This window comes from Chelonia mydas, chromosome 7, assembly GCF_015237465.2.
Source record: "Chelonia mydas isolate rCheMyd1 chromosome 7, rCheMyd1.pri.v2, whole genome shotgun sequence".
NCBI classification, from domain to species: Eukaryota; Metazoa; Chordata; order Testudines; family Cheloniidae; genus Chelonia; species Chelonia mydas.
Window position 1 is genome coordinate 24,981,580 of NC_057853.1, and position 16,496 is coordinate 24,998,075.

The 16,496-nt window shown below is 43.2% G+C and overlaps 1 protein-coding gene across 4 annotated transcripts in view; it reads left to right on the forward strand.

Annotated features, from left to right (window-relative positions):
* Positions 1-16,496, forward strand: part of ARHGEF3 (Rho guanine nucleotide exchange factor 3) — a 306,129-nt gene that overhangs the window by 14,176 nt on the left and 275,457 nt on the right. For 2 of the 4 annotated variants that reach the window (XM_037903918.2, XM_037903924.2), the window contains exon 2: positions 3,748-3,843. In XM_037903918.2, coding sequence (XP_037759846.1) covers positions 3,748-3,843 — 96 coding nt within the window. Of the gene's footprint in view, positions 1-3,744; positions 3,844-16,496 lie in introns of all 4 variants that reach the window. The other 2 variants (XM_043550619.1, XM_043550620.1) reach the window with 1 other exon arrangement.

A 16,496-nucleotide genomic window follows, 5' to 3' on the forward strand; every position in this document is an offset into this window, starting at 1 on the left:
AGTCTTATTGTCTTCCCTTCACAATAAGGGCCCCTTCTGGGTCTCTCAGTAACAGAACGAGGTTTCAAAAATGGCCTCCCCAGAGATTCTACCCCTTTCTACCACATGGGCCAGAAGGATCTGTATTTCCCTGGGAGGCCCCAACCAGGGATATCAGTAGGGTTCCCCTGAGGAGGTAGCAAGATGAGGGAGCTGGACGTGTTGGCCCCTTACTGTATTCTCCAGTGCTGGCAGTGTCCATTGCCCTCCAACCACATCCAGAGAAGAGGCAGAATGTGAGGAGGTGGCCAAGCTCTACAGCAGGGGTGGGCAAACTTTTTGGCCCAAGGGCCATACTGGGTATGGAAATTGTATAGCAGGCCATGAATGCTCACGAAATTGGGGGTTGGGGTGTAGAAGGGGGTGAGGGCTCCAGCTGGGGGTGCAGGCTCTGGAGTGGGGCTGGAAAAGAGGAGTTCAGGGTGCAGGAGGGGGCTCTGGGCAGAGGCAAGGGATTGAGGGGTGGGGGTGTGTGAGGGCTCCAGCTGTGGGTACAGGCTCTGGGGTAGGGCCGGGGATGAGGAGTTGCAGGTGCAGGAGGGTGCTCTAGACTGGGACTGAGGGGTTTGGAGGGTGGGAGGGGGATCAGGGCTGGGTCTGGGGTGCAGGCTCTGGGGGGCACTTACCTCAAGCAGCTCCCAGAAGCAGCGGCATGTCCCCTCTCCGGCTCCTACATGGAGGCGCAACCAGGCGGCTCTGCGCGCTGCCCCACTCACAGGTGTCACCCCCTGCAGCTCCTATGGCCTTGGTTCTTGGCCAGTGGGAGCTGCGGGGCGGCACTTGGGGCAGGGGCAGCGTGCGGAGCCCCCTGGCTTCCCCTATGTGTAGGAGCCAGAGCGGGGACATGCTGCTGCTTCCAGGAGCACACCCCAGCTGGAGCAGGGCAAGCCCCGGACTCCGCTGCCTGGTGGGAACTCGAGGGCTGGCCCCTGGGCCATAGTTTGCCCACTCCTGCTCTACAGTCAGGAGTGCGGTTGCTGGTGCAAACTATAGGGATAAAGGCCCAATTTTCTATCCAGTGTGCTACCCTTCTGGCATTCCTCCCCAGATGGAGATGGAGAAGTAGGAGCAGCTTACCCCTGAAGCCAGCTATTCCATTCCTGCCTTCTTGGGGAAGAGTTTGTGTCTGTGTGTCTAGAGGTTGAGGCAACCCCACCAAGACTGGGCTTGAGTGTGTGTGTGGCGGGGGGGACTACACTCTGCCTACAGAGCCAGCAGAGCTTCCCAGTAAGACACATCAGTAAAGAGAGTGCCGGGCAGGTGAAGCAGGAGACACAGACCTTTCCATTTGGTTCTGGCTTTCTTGGCCTTGCTCATTCCCTGAAGCCTGCAGGTGCAGTGGATACCAGAAACATCTTGGAAGGGGAAAGGGAGCTGAGTTGACAATGTCTCCAAAAGGCAAATTCAACCCTGGGACACAGCTGGGAATTAGATAGTTACACTACGGTGCCCCAGTCAGACATTTGAAATAAAGGTTGAAATTTTTCTCATTAAAGCTCTGTGGCAGGGAGGTTTGGCTGAGCTGCTTGCTGCTGTGTAGATAGATAAAACTGGAGGAAACTGCTGGGGATGGGCCATTTCCCTACTGCCAGTGACTGTCAGGTCTGGTTCTGCTTCAAGCTGGTGGAAGTACCCATTGTAATGGATCTCTGGACCCTTTTATTTGAAGAAAGGAAAAACTTTGTTTACCAGAAATTTTCCTAGTTTCTGGTGGCTTGCATTCTGGTTGTTTTAATTCATTAGTCTGCAGAAGACACTGATCTGTCGTACTGCTGATGTAAATACTGTTAGCCTGATATTTGGGGGGGAAGGGATAGCTCAGCGGTTTGAACATTGGCCTGCTAAACCCAGGGTTGTGAGTTCAATCCTTGAGGGGGCCATTTAGGGATCTGGGGCAAAAACTGGGGCTTGGTCCTGCTTTGAGCAGAGGGTTGGACTAGATGACCTCTTGAGGTCCCTTCCAACCCTGATATTCTATGATTCTATGATAAATCTGTAGGCGGAGTCTGATGAAAGCCAGAGCTTGCTCAATACGAACAGGATGATTCTGATGGCTGAAAATATCTGGTATTATTTTGTTTGACTATTAAAAAAACAAACAAAAAAAAACCCCAAAAGCAACCTTTGCAGAGAAGTTTCACATTACTACTGTGGATCATATTTCATGAGGCAATTAACTTTCTCAATTTTGGGGGCCTTGGTTTATACTTGTAATTAGCATGTGTCATAAATATAAAGGGAAGGATAAACACCTTTAAAATCCCTCCTGGCCAGAGGAAAAGCCCTTTCACCTGTAAAGGGTTAAGCTAGGATAACCTCGCTGGCACCTGACCAAAATGACTAATGAGGAGACAAGATACTTTCAAAGCTGCGGGGGGGCGGGGGGGAGAAACAAAGGGTCTGCGTCCGTCTGTGTGATGCTTTTGCCGGGGACAGAACAGGAATGGAGTCTTAGAACTTAGTAAGTAATCTAGCTAGATATGCGTTAGATTATGATTTCTTTAAATGGCTGAGAAAATAAGCTGTGCTGAATGGAATGGATATTCCTGTCTTTGTGTCTTTTTGTAACTTAAGGTTTTGCCTAGAGGGATTCTCTATGTTTTGAATCTAATTACCCTGTAAGGTATTTACCATCCTGATTTTACGGAGGTGATTCTTTTTACTTTTTCTTCTATTAAAATTCTTCTTTTAAGAAACTGAATGCTTTTTTCATTGTTCTTAAGCGTCAAGGGTTTGGGTCTGTGGTCACCTATGCAAATTGGTGAGGATTTTTATCAAACCTTCCCCAGGAAGGGGGGTGCAAGGTTTTGGTGAGGGATTTTGGGGGAAAAGACGTTTCCAAACGACTCTTTCCCAATAATAAACCCGATTAGACATTTGGTGGTGGCAGCGAAAGTCCAAGGGCAAAAGGTAAAATAGTTTGTACCTTGGGGAAGGTTTAACCTAAGCTGGTAAAACTAAGCTTAGGAGGTTTTCCTGCAGGTCCCCACATCTGTACCCTAGAGTTCAGAGTGGGGAAGGAACCTTGACAGCATGTGAAAAGCACAGACTTGGAGCAGATTAGGCCATGTGTACCTTTCTGAAATGTTACAGTATGGAAATTATTACTGCCAGTACTTGAATATGTTTATGCTGTTTTATAGAATTATTACTGCCAGTACTTGAATATGTTTATGCTGTTTTATAGAATGACTGCAGGCCTCATTCCTGAAAGTGGCAGTTTATCAATTTGGGGCTGAAATCTGACCTTAGAAGTGATATAATTTAGTGAAGAAGATCCTCTACATTTTTAAACATTTGAAAAGTAAATCGATCCACCAATGTTCTGAGGCTCATCTTAAAGTAATATGTTCGCTCCGGCTGCTGCTCTGCGGGAACATAACTAACATTATGTATAGCTCTGTACATAATCCTGCTGACATGAACTGTGTTGGCACACATTCAGAGAAGTAAACAAAAGGCAATCAGTGTTGGCTTCTGCAGAGCTAGCAACTCTGAAAAACAACGGCTAAATACTGTTCAATTTATTCATGCAAGTAGTCCCATTGATTAACTTGGAGATTACTCGAGTGAGGCAGGCAAAATTTGGTCCTAAAATGCTTGTCCAAAGTTTGATCTACTTTGTTTCTCTTGTATATATTTGCAAATGCATAAATCTGTTCACCTGAATTTTTTTTTAATTACTCAATATTTTTATTCTTTTTTTAGAAAAAAGATGAATGGCAGTAGCCCAGCACGCATAATGAGCAACCCTCAAATAATAAACCAGTGTGCCCGAGGAGGAATGGAGGAAAAAAAAGTTTGGTAAGTAAACAATTTTTAATTTTAATCTTTCGAGAGGTTACTAAACAATGAGAGAAGTAATTTAAAAAATAATTAAGAAGTACCTTTATGTTTCCCTCTCTTTCTAGTGTCTAACAATAAAACATGAAAAGCGGGGAAGGGTTTTATTTATTTTTATTTAATAGTGCAGGTCTGGGTGTCTCACAGGTTTGGTAATGGAAGAGATGAGGTGAAATCCTGGCCCCACTGAAGTCATTGGCCAAACTCCCTCTGACTCCAGTAGGGCTAAGATTGCACATATGGAGTCTTTCAACTTTGTCATACACTTTAAATCTCATCCACATTGGTGGTAATGGAGAACTGAGCCACTTCACAGGTGACAGATATTCTGTTAAACTAGCCTGTGGTCTCACTGTAGTTTCTAGTGGGCTGGTACAGTAGAAGCCATTAAAAAGTCAACATTTTCCAAAACTTACCAAAGAAACTTCTATTCTAAGTGTAGGTTTCAGAGTAACAGCCGTGTTAGTCTGTATTTGCAAAAAGAAAAGGAGTACTTGTGGCACCTTAGAGACTAACCAGTTTATTTGAGCATGAGCTTTCGTGAGCTACAGAGAAAACTGGAAACCTCAATTAACTGTTTACAAATGCTTACATTTTAATTAGAGCTGGATGAATTTTTTGGACAAAACTTTTCTGGCTAACCAAGGCTGATTTAGGTCAACTGAAATATGTAAGAAATTTGGGTCAAATTGGCAGAATTGTTTCAGTTAGGAAAGGGAAGATCCGAACAAAATTGAAATGTTTTCTTTTTTAACTTATTCAGAATGAAATGTTTCAAATTGAAGTATTGAAACATCTTTTTATATTGCATTTTACTGAAATCTTTTAAAAAATGGTTTAAAAAAGGTTGAAATGAACAAAACATATTGTTACAAATGAAACGATTTTTTTCATTTTGGGTCATTGTGAAGCTGCTATTATTTTATTTTGGTTTGTTGACTGAACCAAAACAAATTAGTCATTTAAACAGCACTAATTTTAATGATGACCAAGGTTGCTTCATCAGTAAAACCACCACTGCACCTTACATTGCTTTTAGCACACGTATTGGCATTTACACCAGAGGGGCCATGTTCTGAATGAGCATTGAGACTGAACTCTCCACTTGTTTATACAGGGTTTACTCCAGCTCCACGGAAGACAATGGGGGAGTCATTCTGTTGCCTTCCCTTCCCTGTTATGTGCACACATTTATCTCACTGTTGCACTGCTGATTTAGCTAGGATATGCTGATGCTGCTCATTCATCATGAAGAAAAACAACTGAATAAACTCATGCCAGGAACATGTAACCAGCTTGCCAAGAGGGCTAACTCACATCTATCTTGTATGTAGAGAAGTATGCAAAAAGAAAAGGATAACCAGAGTGATGATAACACCCATTGTTTCATGTTCTCTATGTATATAAATCTCCCCACTGTATTTTCCACTGAATGCATCCGATGAAGTGAGCTGTAGCTCACGAAAGCTTACGCTCAAATAAATTTGTTAGTCTCGAAGGTGCCACAGGTACTCTTTTTCTTTTTGCAAATACAGACTAACATGGCTGCTACTCTGAAACCTGTAGAGAAGTATGGTTTCACTTATTATACTATTGAGACAAAAAATAATAGCAAAGCATATTGTATCCCCAACTGGACCTTTGTTAAGGAGTTAGTGTTGAGTAATAATATTTGTTTCAATAAAATAAATATGTGAGAATTTTCTGTAAAAATTCATTCGGCAGCCTGGATTGGTGTGGCAGATTCACCTCCTTTCCCTGTCCTCATTCTAGGAAAACCCTCAAAACCATAAGTGAGACTTCAAATTGTGTTGTGTGTATTTGGCATCTTTTTTTAACCCACAGGGGGGAAACATTTTAATGATGCTGTTAATAGCTCATTGTTTCTGGTCACTTTTTTTTTTGTTTCATTATGCCCCTAGTATTTGGGTACATCCTAAATATGTCCTTTCTTTTTTATTAGAGAGATGAAATAGGTGAGGTAATATCTTTTCTTGGACCAACTTGCATTGGTGAAAGAGACAAGATTTTGAGCTACACCAAGCTCTTCTTCAGGTCCTGATCTTACCTCTTTCACCAACACAAATTGGCATAGGAACCGACTCCATGGGTGTTCTGGGGCTGGAGCACCCCCGGGGAAAAAACCTTGGGTGTTGAGCACCCACCAGCAGCCCCCATATCAGCTCCCCCCCAGCGCCTCCCACTGGTGGGCCCCACAGATCAGTGCCCATACCTCCTGCCTCCCCCTATCAGCTGTTTCATGGTGTTCAGGAGGCTTGGGGGGGAGCGAGGACATGGCGCGCTCGGGGAAGTGGGTGAAACTGGGCGGGAAGAGGCGGGGTGGGGGTGGGAAGACGTGAATCAGGGATGGGAAGAAGCGGGGTGGGGCCTTGGGGGAAGGGGTGGAGTGGGGGCAGGGCCTGGGGTGGGGCCTTGGGGGAAGGGGTGAGGCGTGGGCAGAGCCGTGTGTCGTGCAGCCCCCCCCCCCCCCCCCCCCCGGCACTTTGGAAAGTTGGCGCCTGTGCAAATTGGTCCAATAACAGATATTACTTCACCCACCTTGTCTATCTAATATCCTGGGACCAACACGGCTACAACAACACTACAAATAGTGTTCTCTTTTATGGCTCTCTACTTTTCCCTTAGTCTTGCAGAACCATATAATCTGTACACCTTTACCTCACCCTATCTTATCAAGTGTTAATGACTGTCTTAACTATCTGCTATTATTTATTTACAAAAAGAAAAGGAGTACTTGTGGCACCTTAGAGACTAACCAATTTATTTGAGCATAAGCTTTCGTGAGCTACCGCTCATTTCATCGGATGCATTCAGTGGAAAATACAGTGAAGATGTTTTTATACACACAGACCATGAAAAAAAGTGAGGATGTTTTTATACACACAGACCATGGAAAAAATGGGTGTTTATCACTACAAAAGGTTTTCTCTCCCCTAACCCCACTCTCCTGCTGGTAATAGCTTATCTAAAGTGATCACTCTACTTACAATGTGTATGATAATCAAGGTGGGCCATTTCCAGCACAAATCCAGGGTTTAACAAGAACGTCTGAGGAACAGGGGGGGAAGGAATAAACAAGGGGAAATAGGTTACTTTTTATAATGACTCAACCACTCCCAGTCTCTATTCAAGCCTAAATTAATTGTATCCAATTTGCAAATTAATTCCAGTTCAGCAGTCTCTCGTTGGAGTCTATTTCTGAAGTTTTTCTGTTGTAATATTGCAACTTTCATGTCTGTAATCGCGTGACCAGAGAGATTGAAGTGTTCTCCGACTGATTTATGAATGTTATAATTCTTGACATCTGATTTGTGTCCATTTATTCTTTTACGTAGAGACTGTCCAGTTTGACCAATGTACATGGCAAAGGGGCATTGCTGGCACATGATGGCATATATCACATTGGTAGATGTGCAGGTGAACGAGTCTCTGATAGTGTGGTTGATGTTATTAGGCCCTGTGATGGTGTCCCCTGAATAGATATGTGGGCACAGTTGGCAACGGGCTTTGTTGCAAGGATAGGTTCCTGGGTTAGTGGTTCTGTTGTGTGGTATGTGGTTGCTGGTGAGTATTTGCTTCAGGTTGGGGGGCTGTCTGTAGGCAAGGACTGGCCTGTCTCCCAAGATTTGTGAGAGTGATGGGTCGTCCTTCAGGATAGGTTGTAGATCCTTGATAATGCGTTGGAGGGGTTTTAGTTGGGGGCTGAAGGTGACGGCTAATGGCGTTCTGTTATTTTCTTTGTTGGGCCTGTCCTGTAGTAGGTGACTTCTGGGTACTCTTCTGGCTCTGTCAATCGGTTTCTTCACTTCAGCAGGTGGGTATTGTAGTTGTAAAAATGCTTGATAGAGATCTTGTAGGTGTTTGTCTCTGTCTGAGGGGTTGGAGCAGATGCAGTTGTATCATAGAGCTTGGCTGTAGACAATGGATCGTGTGGTGTGGTCAGGGTGAAAGCTAGAGGCATGTTGGTAGGAATAGCGGTCAGTAGGTTTCTGGTATAGGGTGGTGTTGATGTGACCATTGCTTATTAGCACTGTAGTGTCCAGGAAGTGGATCTCTTGTGTGGACTGGTCCAGGCTGCGGTTGATGGTGGGATGGAAATTGTTGAAATCATGGTGGAATTGCTCAAGGGCTTCTTTTCCATGGGTCCAGATGATGAAGGTGTCATCAATATAGTGCAAGTAGAGTAGGGGCGTTAGGGGACAAGAGCTGAGGAAGCGTTGTTCTAAGTCAGCCATAAAAATGTTGGCATACTGTGGGGCCATGCGGGTACCCATAGCAGTGCCGCTGATTTGAAGGTATACATTGCCCCAAATGTGAAATAGTTATGGGTGAGGACAAAGTCACAAAGTTCAGCCACCAGGTTAGCCGTGACATTCTCGGGGATACTGTTCCTGAGGGCTTGTAGTCCATCTTTGTGTGGAATGTTGGTGTAGAGGGCTTCTACATCCATAGTGGCCAGGATGGTGTTTTCAGGAAGATCACCGATGGATTGTAGTTTCCTCAGGAAGTCAGTGGTGTCTCGAAGGTAGCTGGGAGTGCTGGTAGCGTAGGGCCTGAGGAGGGAGTCTACATAGCCAGACAATCCTGCCGTCAGGGTGCCAATGCCTGAGATGATGGGGCGCCCAGGATTTCCAGGTTTATGGATCTTGGGTAGTAGATAGAATATCCCAGATCGGGGTTCCAGGGGTGTGTCTGTGCGGATTTGATCTTGTGCTTTTTCAGGGAGTTTCTTGAGCAAATGCTGTAGTTTCTTTTGGTAACCCTCAGTGGGATCAGAGGGTAATGGTTTGCAGAAAGTGGTGTTGGAGAGCTGCCGAGCAGCCTCTTGTTCATATTCTGACCTATTCATGATGACAACAGCACCTCCTTTGTCAACCTTTTTGATTATGATGTCAGAGTTGTTTCTGAGGCTGTGGATGGCATTGTGTTCTGCACGGCTGAGGTTGTGGGACAAGTGATGCTGCTTTTCCACAATTTCAGCCCCAGCACATCGGTGGAAGCACTCTATGTAGAAGTCCAGTCTGCTGTCTCGACTTTCAGGAGGAGTCCACCTAGAATCCTTCTTTTTGTAGTGTTGGTAGGGAGGTCTCTGTGGATTAGTATGTTGTTCAGAGGTGTGTTGGAAATATTCTTTGAGTCGGAGACGTTGAAAATAGGATTCTAGGTCACCACGGAACTGTATCATGTTCGTGGTGGTGGAGGGGCAGAAGGAGAGGCGCCGAGATAGGACAGCTTCTTCTGCTGGGCTGAGAGTATAGTTGGATAGGTTAACAATATTGCTGGGTGGGTTGAGGGAACCATTGCTGTGGCCCCTTGTGGCATGTAGTAGTTTAGAAAGTTTAGTGTCCTTTTTCTTTTGTAGAGAAGCAAAGTGTGTGTTGTAAATGGCTTGTCTAATTTTCGTAAAGTCCAGCCACGAGGAAGTTTGTGTGGAAGGTTGGTTTTTTATGAGAGTATCCAGTTTTGAGAGCTCATTCTTAATTTTTTCCTGTTTGCTGTAGAGGATGTTGATCAGGTGGTTCCGCAGTTTCTTTGAGAGCGTGTGGCACAAGCTGTCAGCATAGTCTGTGTGGTATGTAGATTGTAGTGGATTTTTTACCTTCAGTCCTTTTGGTACGGTGTCCATCTGTTTGCATTTGGAAAGGAAGATGATGTCTGTCTGTATCTGTACAAGTTTTTTCATGCAGTTGATAGATTTCCACTCCATACGGCAAAATGCAGTGCCATGCATAATGACAGGTTTCAGAATAACAACCATGTTAGTCTGTATTCGCAAAAAGAAAACGAGTACTCGTGGCACCTTAGAGACTAACCAGTTTATTTGAGCATAAGCTTTCGTGAGCTACAGCTCACTTCATCGGATGCATAAAGTGGAAAATACAGTGAAGATGTTTTTATACACACAGACCTTTGCCATGTACATTGGTCAAACTGGACAGTCTCTACGTAAAAGAATAAATGGACACAAATCAGATGTCAAGAATTATAACATCCATAAACCAGTCGGAGAACACTTCAATCTCTCTGGTCACGCGATTACAGACATGAAAGTTGCGACATTACAACAGAAAAACTTCAGAAACAGACTCCAACGAGAGACTGCTGAATTGGAATTCATTTGCAAATTGGATACAATTAATTTAGGCTTGAATAGAGACTGGGAGTGGTTGAGTCATTATAAAAAGTAACCTATTTCCCCTTGTTTATTCCTTCCCCCCTGTTCCTCAGATGTTCTTGTTAAACCCTGGATTTGTGCTGGAAATGGCCCACCTTGATTATCAGACACATTGAAAGGAGAGTGATCACTTTAGATAAGCTATTACCAGCAGGAGAGTGGGGTTGGGGGAGAGAAAACCTTTTGTAGTGATAAACACCCATTTTTTCATGGTCTGTGTGTATAAAAACACTGTCACTGTATTTTTCCACTTTATGCATCTGATGAAGTGAGCTGTAGCTCACGAAAGCTTATGCTCAAATAAATTGGTTAGTCTCTAAGGTGCCACAAGTACTCCTTTTCTTTTTGCGAATACAGACTAACATGGCTGTTACTCTGAAACCTATTATTTATTTGTTATTCACCACAGGGATGTGTGGAAAAGTAATGGATGTTACCGGTCAGTCTTGTCTTACTGATATCTGGTCTTTTAAAATCCTCTGATTTATTGCCTGTCTATTCTTATCCACGATTTCTGCCGTATGTGGTACAATTCTGCCATAGTTGCTAATATTTTTAGTTCTCCCCATCCTCCACTCAGTCTTCTCATCAAATCATCTGGGGATCACAAGCTACTAGTCTCCCAGGGGCTGTAGTCCTGTGTGTGCATTTTTCAATTTTAGACATCTTAAAAATAAAAATCTTAATATCAGGAGATCAAACAGAAATCTCCTTTGTACAGTTGTAAAAACACCTCTCAGGATTTGGGATGGGATAAAAATCCAGAATTCCAGATGTTTATCTGAATCAATGGAGATCTGTGCAGAACCCATCTTCTCCCAACAGGTTTCCCTGTTCATTGCTTGTAGTCATCATTATGGCCTAATCTTGAAAGGTGCCGGGTGCCACTGAAGTCTATGGAAGCGAGGGCTATTCAGCACTTTACAGGATCAGGCTGATATGTATTAGATCTTTATATCCAAATGTCAGTTTCTATTGGTGCTAGTGTATTTTGCTCTCACTCAGACTCATCAGTGGGTGTAAGATATACACTCTAGAACAAGGGTGGGCAAACTTTTTGGCCTGAGGACCACATCAGGAAATAGAAATTGTATATCAGGCCATGATTGCTTACAAAATTGGGGTGGGGGTGCGGGAAGGGGTGAGGGCTGTGGTTGGAGTTGCGGGCTCTGGGATGGGGCTGGGGATGAGAAGTTTGGGATGTAAGACGGTGCTCTGGGCTGGGACCGAGGGGTTCGGAGGACAGGAGGGGGATCAGGGCTGGGGCAGGAGTGCAGGTTCTGGCTGGGGGTGCGGGCTCTTGGGTGGAGCTAGGGATGAGATGTTTGGGGTGCAGGAGGGTGTTGCAGGCTGAGATTGAGGGGTTTGGAGAGCAGGATGGGGATCAGGGCTGGGATAGTGGGTTGGGGTGTGGGGAGAGGCTCAAGGGCTCAGGCTCCAAGCGGTACTTACTTCAAGCAGCTCCTGGAAGCAGTGGCATGTCCCTGCTCCGGCTCCTATGTGGAGGCGCGGCAAGGCGGCTCTGCACGCTGCCCCATCCACAGGCACTGACCCTGCAGCTCGCAGGCCAGCTTAAAACGGGCCGTAGTTTGCACACCCCTGTTCTAGAAACACTGCACACCGATAGTAACCAATCTAAAGTGTCCTAAATCTTTAAAGTTAGAATCTCACTTCTTTTAAAGTCTCAATCTGCTGTGAGTAAAGAATGTTACAGCTTGTGGAGTGCTAATTAGGGATGATAATAACTTGACTGATCTGCATTGGCACTAAAATGCTTATTACTGGAGGATGGATGAATGAACAATTCCAGTGGTGAAGGACACATTGTGACTTAACTCTTGCTGGGGCAGTGGAACGTTCTGTTGTAAGGCTTGTCGTATCCTTTTCTCTTTAAGTCCCCTGTCCTAGCTTTTCTAGTTAGTGTATCTATTAGATAAGTCAATGTAGCTATGACAATTTACACTAGCTGAGAATGTGGCCTTTAATGTAATGAAAAAAGCTCAGATGTGGCCCATGTCTTTTTAACTTGTATTTCAAGCTACATACTGTAACTTTTATGTTTGGTGATCTTTTAATTTAGAAAACAAACGTCTGTTAGAAGTTGCCCTTTGTCTGCTATGTGTCTGCTTACTTTGCACTTCAGATCTGAGAAGTTGACTGCTTCATTGATACATCCAATGTCTTAGATGTAATGAACAAAACAGAGTGGCTGAATTCTTTATTTTATTATCTGAAACCTGTTTGGGACTTGGAGATGAGATTAAAGATAAAGGGGAAGAATTGGTATGGGTGTGTGGCTGGTTTTTTTTTGTTTAGCTCTTGAGGGTTTTTTTGGCAGAGTGGGGACAGAGGATTAGTATATATGGTCAGATGTTGCATTTTACTTTGTCCTAACAGTATAATGTTTCATTACGGCTTTAAGATTTTTATATAGATAGATAGTCTGATTCCAAAAATGTGTTTGTTCTGTTTCAGTTCTCAATTTGGCTCGGTTATAGAGGATTCTGTTTTTCAGCATGGCAATGTGTGGTTGTTACAGAGTGCTGATGTTAACGGTATTTGGAATGTATAATATGAAATGCATGGTGTAACTGTGTTAATTATGCAGGTTAGGGTGAAAGTCACCTTGGTGCAGAGGAGCTGAGGAAGATCTTATCTGCCACTTAGGGCATACTTATGCTACACATGAAGGGTTTAAGTATTGCGTCAGTCCTTGTTTCCGCCTCTCCCCCCCCCCCCCCCAATGGGCTGAATAATTTGATGATTTCAGTCTGGATCAGTATAGAAAATAATGTTTTTTTTTTCTAAAAAAGATGTATTTTACATAATGCCTAGATAACGAAAGCAAAATTAGTGAAATATCACTAGATGGATCAGTTACTGAAATGTGATATAGTGACCAAGAAGAGGCTGAGTAGATATGTTTAATATCAAGAACATTATTTTATATAGCTAATGCTTGTCAAGACTGTCCATATCACATTATACTCTTCTGAAGTTTTCTCAAGTGGTGTAACAGATCATTTAGCTGATCTTCTGTGCGTTATGTTGGCTGTTTTGTTCAGTGAATGCACATTGCATCTGTACCATAGTAAAGTGCAGACTTGTCCAAACTTCCCCCCTGCAAAAACAAACAAACAAAAACCACTATGACTAAATTTATAAATGGGGCCCTACCAAATTCACGGCCATGTAAAACGCGTCACAGATTGTGAAATCTGGTCTTTTGTGTGCTTTTACCCTATACTATACAGATTTCATGGGGAAGACCAGCATTTCTCAAATTGGGGGTCCTGACCCAAAAGGGAGTTGCAGGGGGGTCGCAAGGTTATTTTAGGGGGATTGTGGTATTTCCATCCTTACTTCTGCACTGCCTTCAGAGCTGGGTGGCTGGAGAATGGCAGCTGTTGGCTGGGCACTGAGCTCTGAAGGTGGGGCTCTGTCAGCAGCAGTGCAGAAATAAGGGTGTCAATACCATACCATGCCACCCTTCTGTGCTGCTGCTGGCGGCAGCTCTGCATTCAGAGCTGGGCTGTCAGCCAGCAGCTGCTGCTCTCCAGCTGCCCAGCTCTGAAGGCAGCGCCACTGCCAGCAGCAGCGCAGAAGTAAGGGTAGCAGTACCGTAACCCCCCCTTACAATACCCTTGCACCCTGCCACATACAACTCCTTTTTGTATCAGGATCCCTACGATTACAATACCATGAAATTTCAGATTTAAATATCTGGAATCCTAAAATTGATGATTTTTAAAATCCTATGACCACGAAATTGACCAAAATGGACCATGAATTTGGTGGGGCCCTAGTTATAGTTTATAAAGTGTTAGTAAATGATTTAATAATTTTTTTTTAATTAATTGTTGTAGACTGTTTTGAGTACAACAGATCAGTAGTTGCTTATAACTATAACTAATATATATATATACACACACACACACCCTTATGTTGACGGACTTATAACCACCAATAATACATACTACTCATGGATGTAACATGTTTATAAGGTGCAACCTTGTCTTTTTCTATCCAATAGTTTAGAGTAGTAATTGGTCACATGATTCCGTTTTTAGCCAATTGAAAACTTGAAGCGGGGGGCTGGGTAAGGGAAACACTTTATTCCAATCCACCAGCAGAGAGATTCATTATGATCTTTTCTACACCAGATATTTTGCTAACAGTTCCCCACCACTGCTAATATCAGTTCCACTCTGCCAGTGATAGCAATGTTGGGAGCTCTAACATAGCTGGATATCCATGCAGTTGCCAACAGTTTAACCACTTTGTTGTCCGACAAAATAAGTGGTCACCTGGTGCCCTACTTTCTCTAGAGCTACTACCAGTCAAGCTGAACTGATGGTAACAATATTGAGGAAACCTCTGGAAAATCAACAACACACAAAGGTATAGGCATAGGAAATTTGCTGTGATTGAAAATTTGCTGTCGTTTATCTGCTGGAAGTTTTTATTTTATTATTTTTATTTATATATATATATATATAAAAATATAAATTAACTGTTTAGCTATGAAGAGAGCTAGTACATTTATTTACTTCTCATTTTTCTGTCCATGTAATTCATACTAAAGGGATACCTTAGATTTAGGAAAGATTAATAACCCAAGGAAAAGTAACATCAATTCTATCAACATAACCTGCATTGTTGGTGGTTAACTTCCTTACTTAGTGTACTGGGATTCATTTGAATGATCAGGACTTTATGGAGTGTTTTCTATTGGACCATTTACTGTGATATAACCATTTTGATCTGTCATTGTAAATATTGCGCATTCAATATTAGTTCTATACAGCACCATACAAAATGTTAATAATCTGCTAACTCCTCTTTTTTTTTTTTAAATGGGTGGAGACATTATGAGTTATATAATTTTGACTGCTGGCTCAATCTGAGAGGAAACTTCTTCCAAGAAAAACAAGTTTTCTGGTTCATGTAACAGCTTTTTTCAGTGAATGATGCCAAGACTCTGATTGAATTTGGTTGAGCCAATGAATTGGACGGGGAAAGGCAGGTCTGACTGAGGCTCTCTTATCTCATTTTAAATACAGTAAACATATGTTCATGATTTTCATAAATATAATAATTTGGTCTTCAAAATTCAGATCTTCCTTATACCACTAACATCAGATAATAAGATCTGTGCCATCAATGCCAACACTTCCGTCAATTTTAATATGAGACACAAGAAGAAACTGCAGTTGTGAAATATTTGCGGGTCCTTAATTTTAGTGACACTTGCTTCATTCTGAGAATTTGGAGTTATGATTACAAAAATTAAGTGTCTGTTTTCTTCTGTTGGGAAGATTCAAACATCAGAGTAAACTCAAGTTCCCTGTCAATCAGCCCAATCTTGCAGAAAACAGTTTCCAAATGAAAAAAAAGCAGCACCAAATATAGGAACTCTTCTTCACCCCAGCTCATCTAAACACAATTTGCATCAGTTTCTGTTGGATTTAACTAAATCTATTTTGTAAATAATCTGTGTGTGGATATACTTAAATCTGTTTACAATGTATTTATATCATTTCAGCCTAGTTCTTACTATGGGTTAAATACTGCGGGCAACATACACTTTGATAAACAGAGAGCTTGTGAAGGGGAGAGGAGCACAGCTTGCTTGTTGCATCATGCTGCTCCTACTGTAAAGGCACGTAACTGTCTGTCTGCTTCTTCGCATTGCTGACCCTGGATCTGACCTTGGGATGTAGCTGGGAGGAAACAGTGGCAGGGCCACCACTACCCACCCCTGTCCAAAAAGTTATCTATGGAATACTAATGAAGTTCTCTTTTCATGTAAAGGCTTGGATAATATGCCTGGTATGGGAGTAGTAGCTGCTGAAATAGGAAAGCCTCACCCTGCCATTGTGATTAGTAGCATTGAGACAAACCTACAGCCTCCCAGTTCCTGATTTCTCCCTTGCTCTCACCTCCGCTGCTATTCTCTAGCCTCAGCACCTTGCTTTAATCCTCATTCCTGTTCTCCAGTATCTAGCAGGCCATCAATATTTCAATAAGAATGTCTATCAGTTCCACTCCCTTTACTGCAGCCAACAGCTGTGTGGGGTCTGACTGGCTCCCCAGCTCTCTCCAAGCTGTAATTGGCTGGTACTCATCTCCCATCTCCCTATTCAGCATCTGCATTCTCTTCCTGCCCCCAGGAGGACTACAATTTCCCCTAACACATCTGCTTTGTCATTGCAACCTCTCAACATTCAGCACTTGTTCCTGTTCACTTTCCTTCTACAGCAGATGTGATCCATGTATGGTAGAGCTCTTGGGTGTTACTTGCATATTTCAAGTAGGCAAAAAATGCTCAGTCAGAAAGGAATATGCAGGAAAAAAAACCCCTTTGTTTGCTTCTCCATGTGGAGTCTTACTCCCATACCTCATGGTCCTGGGTAAG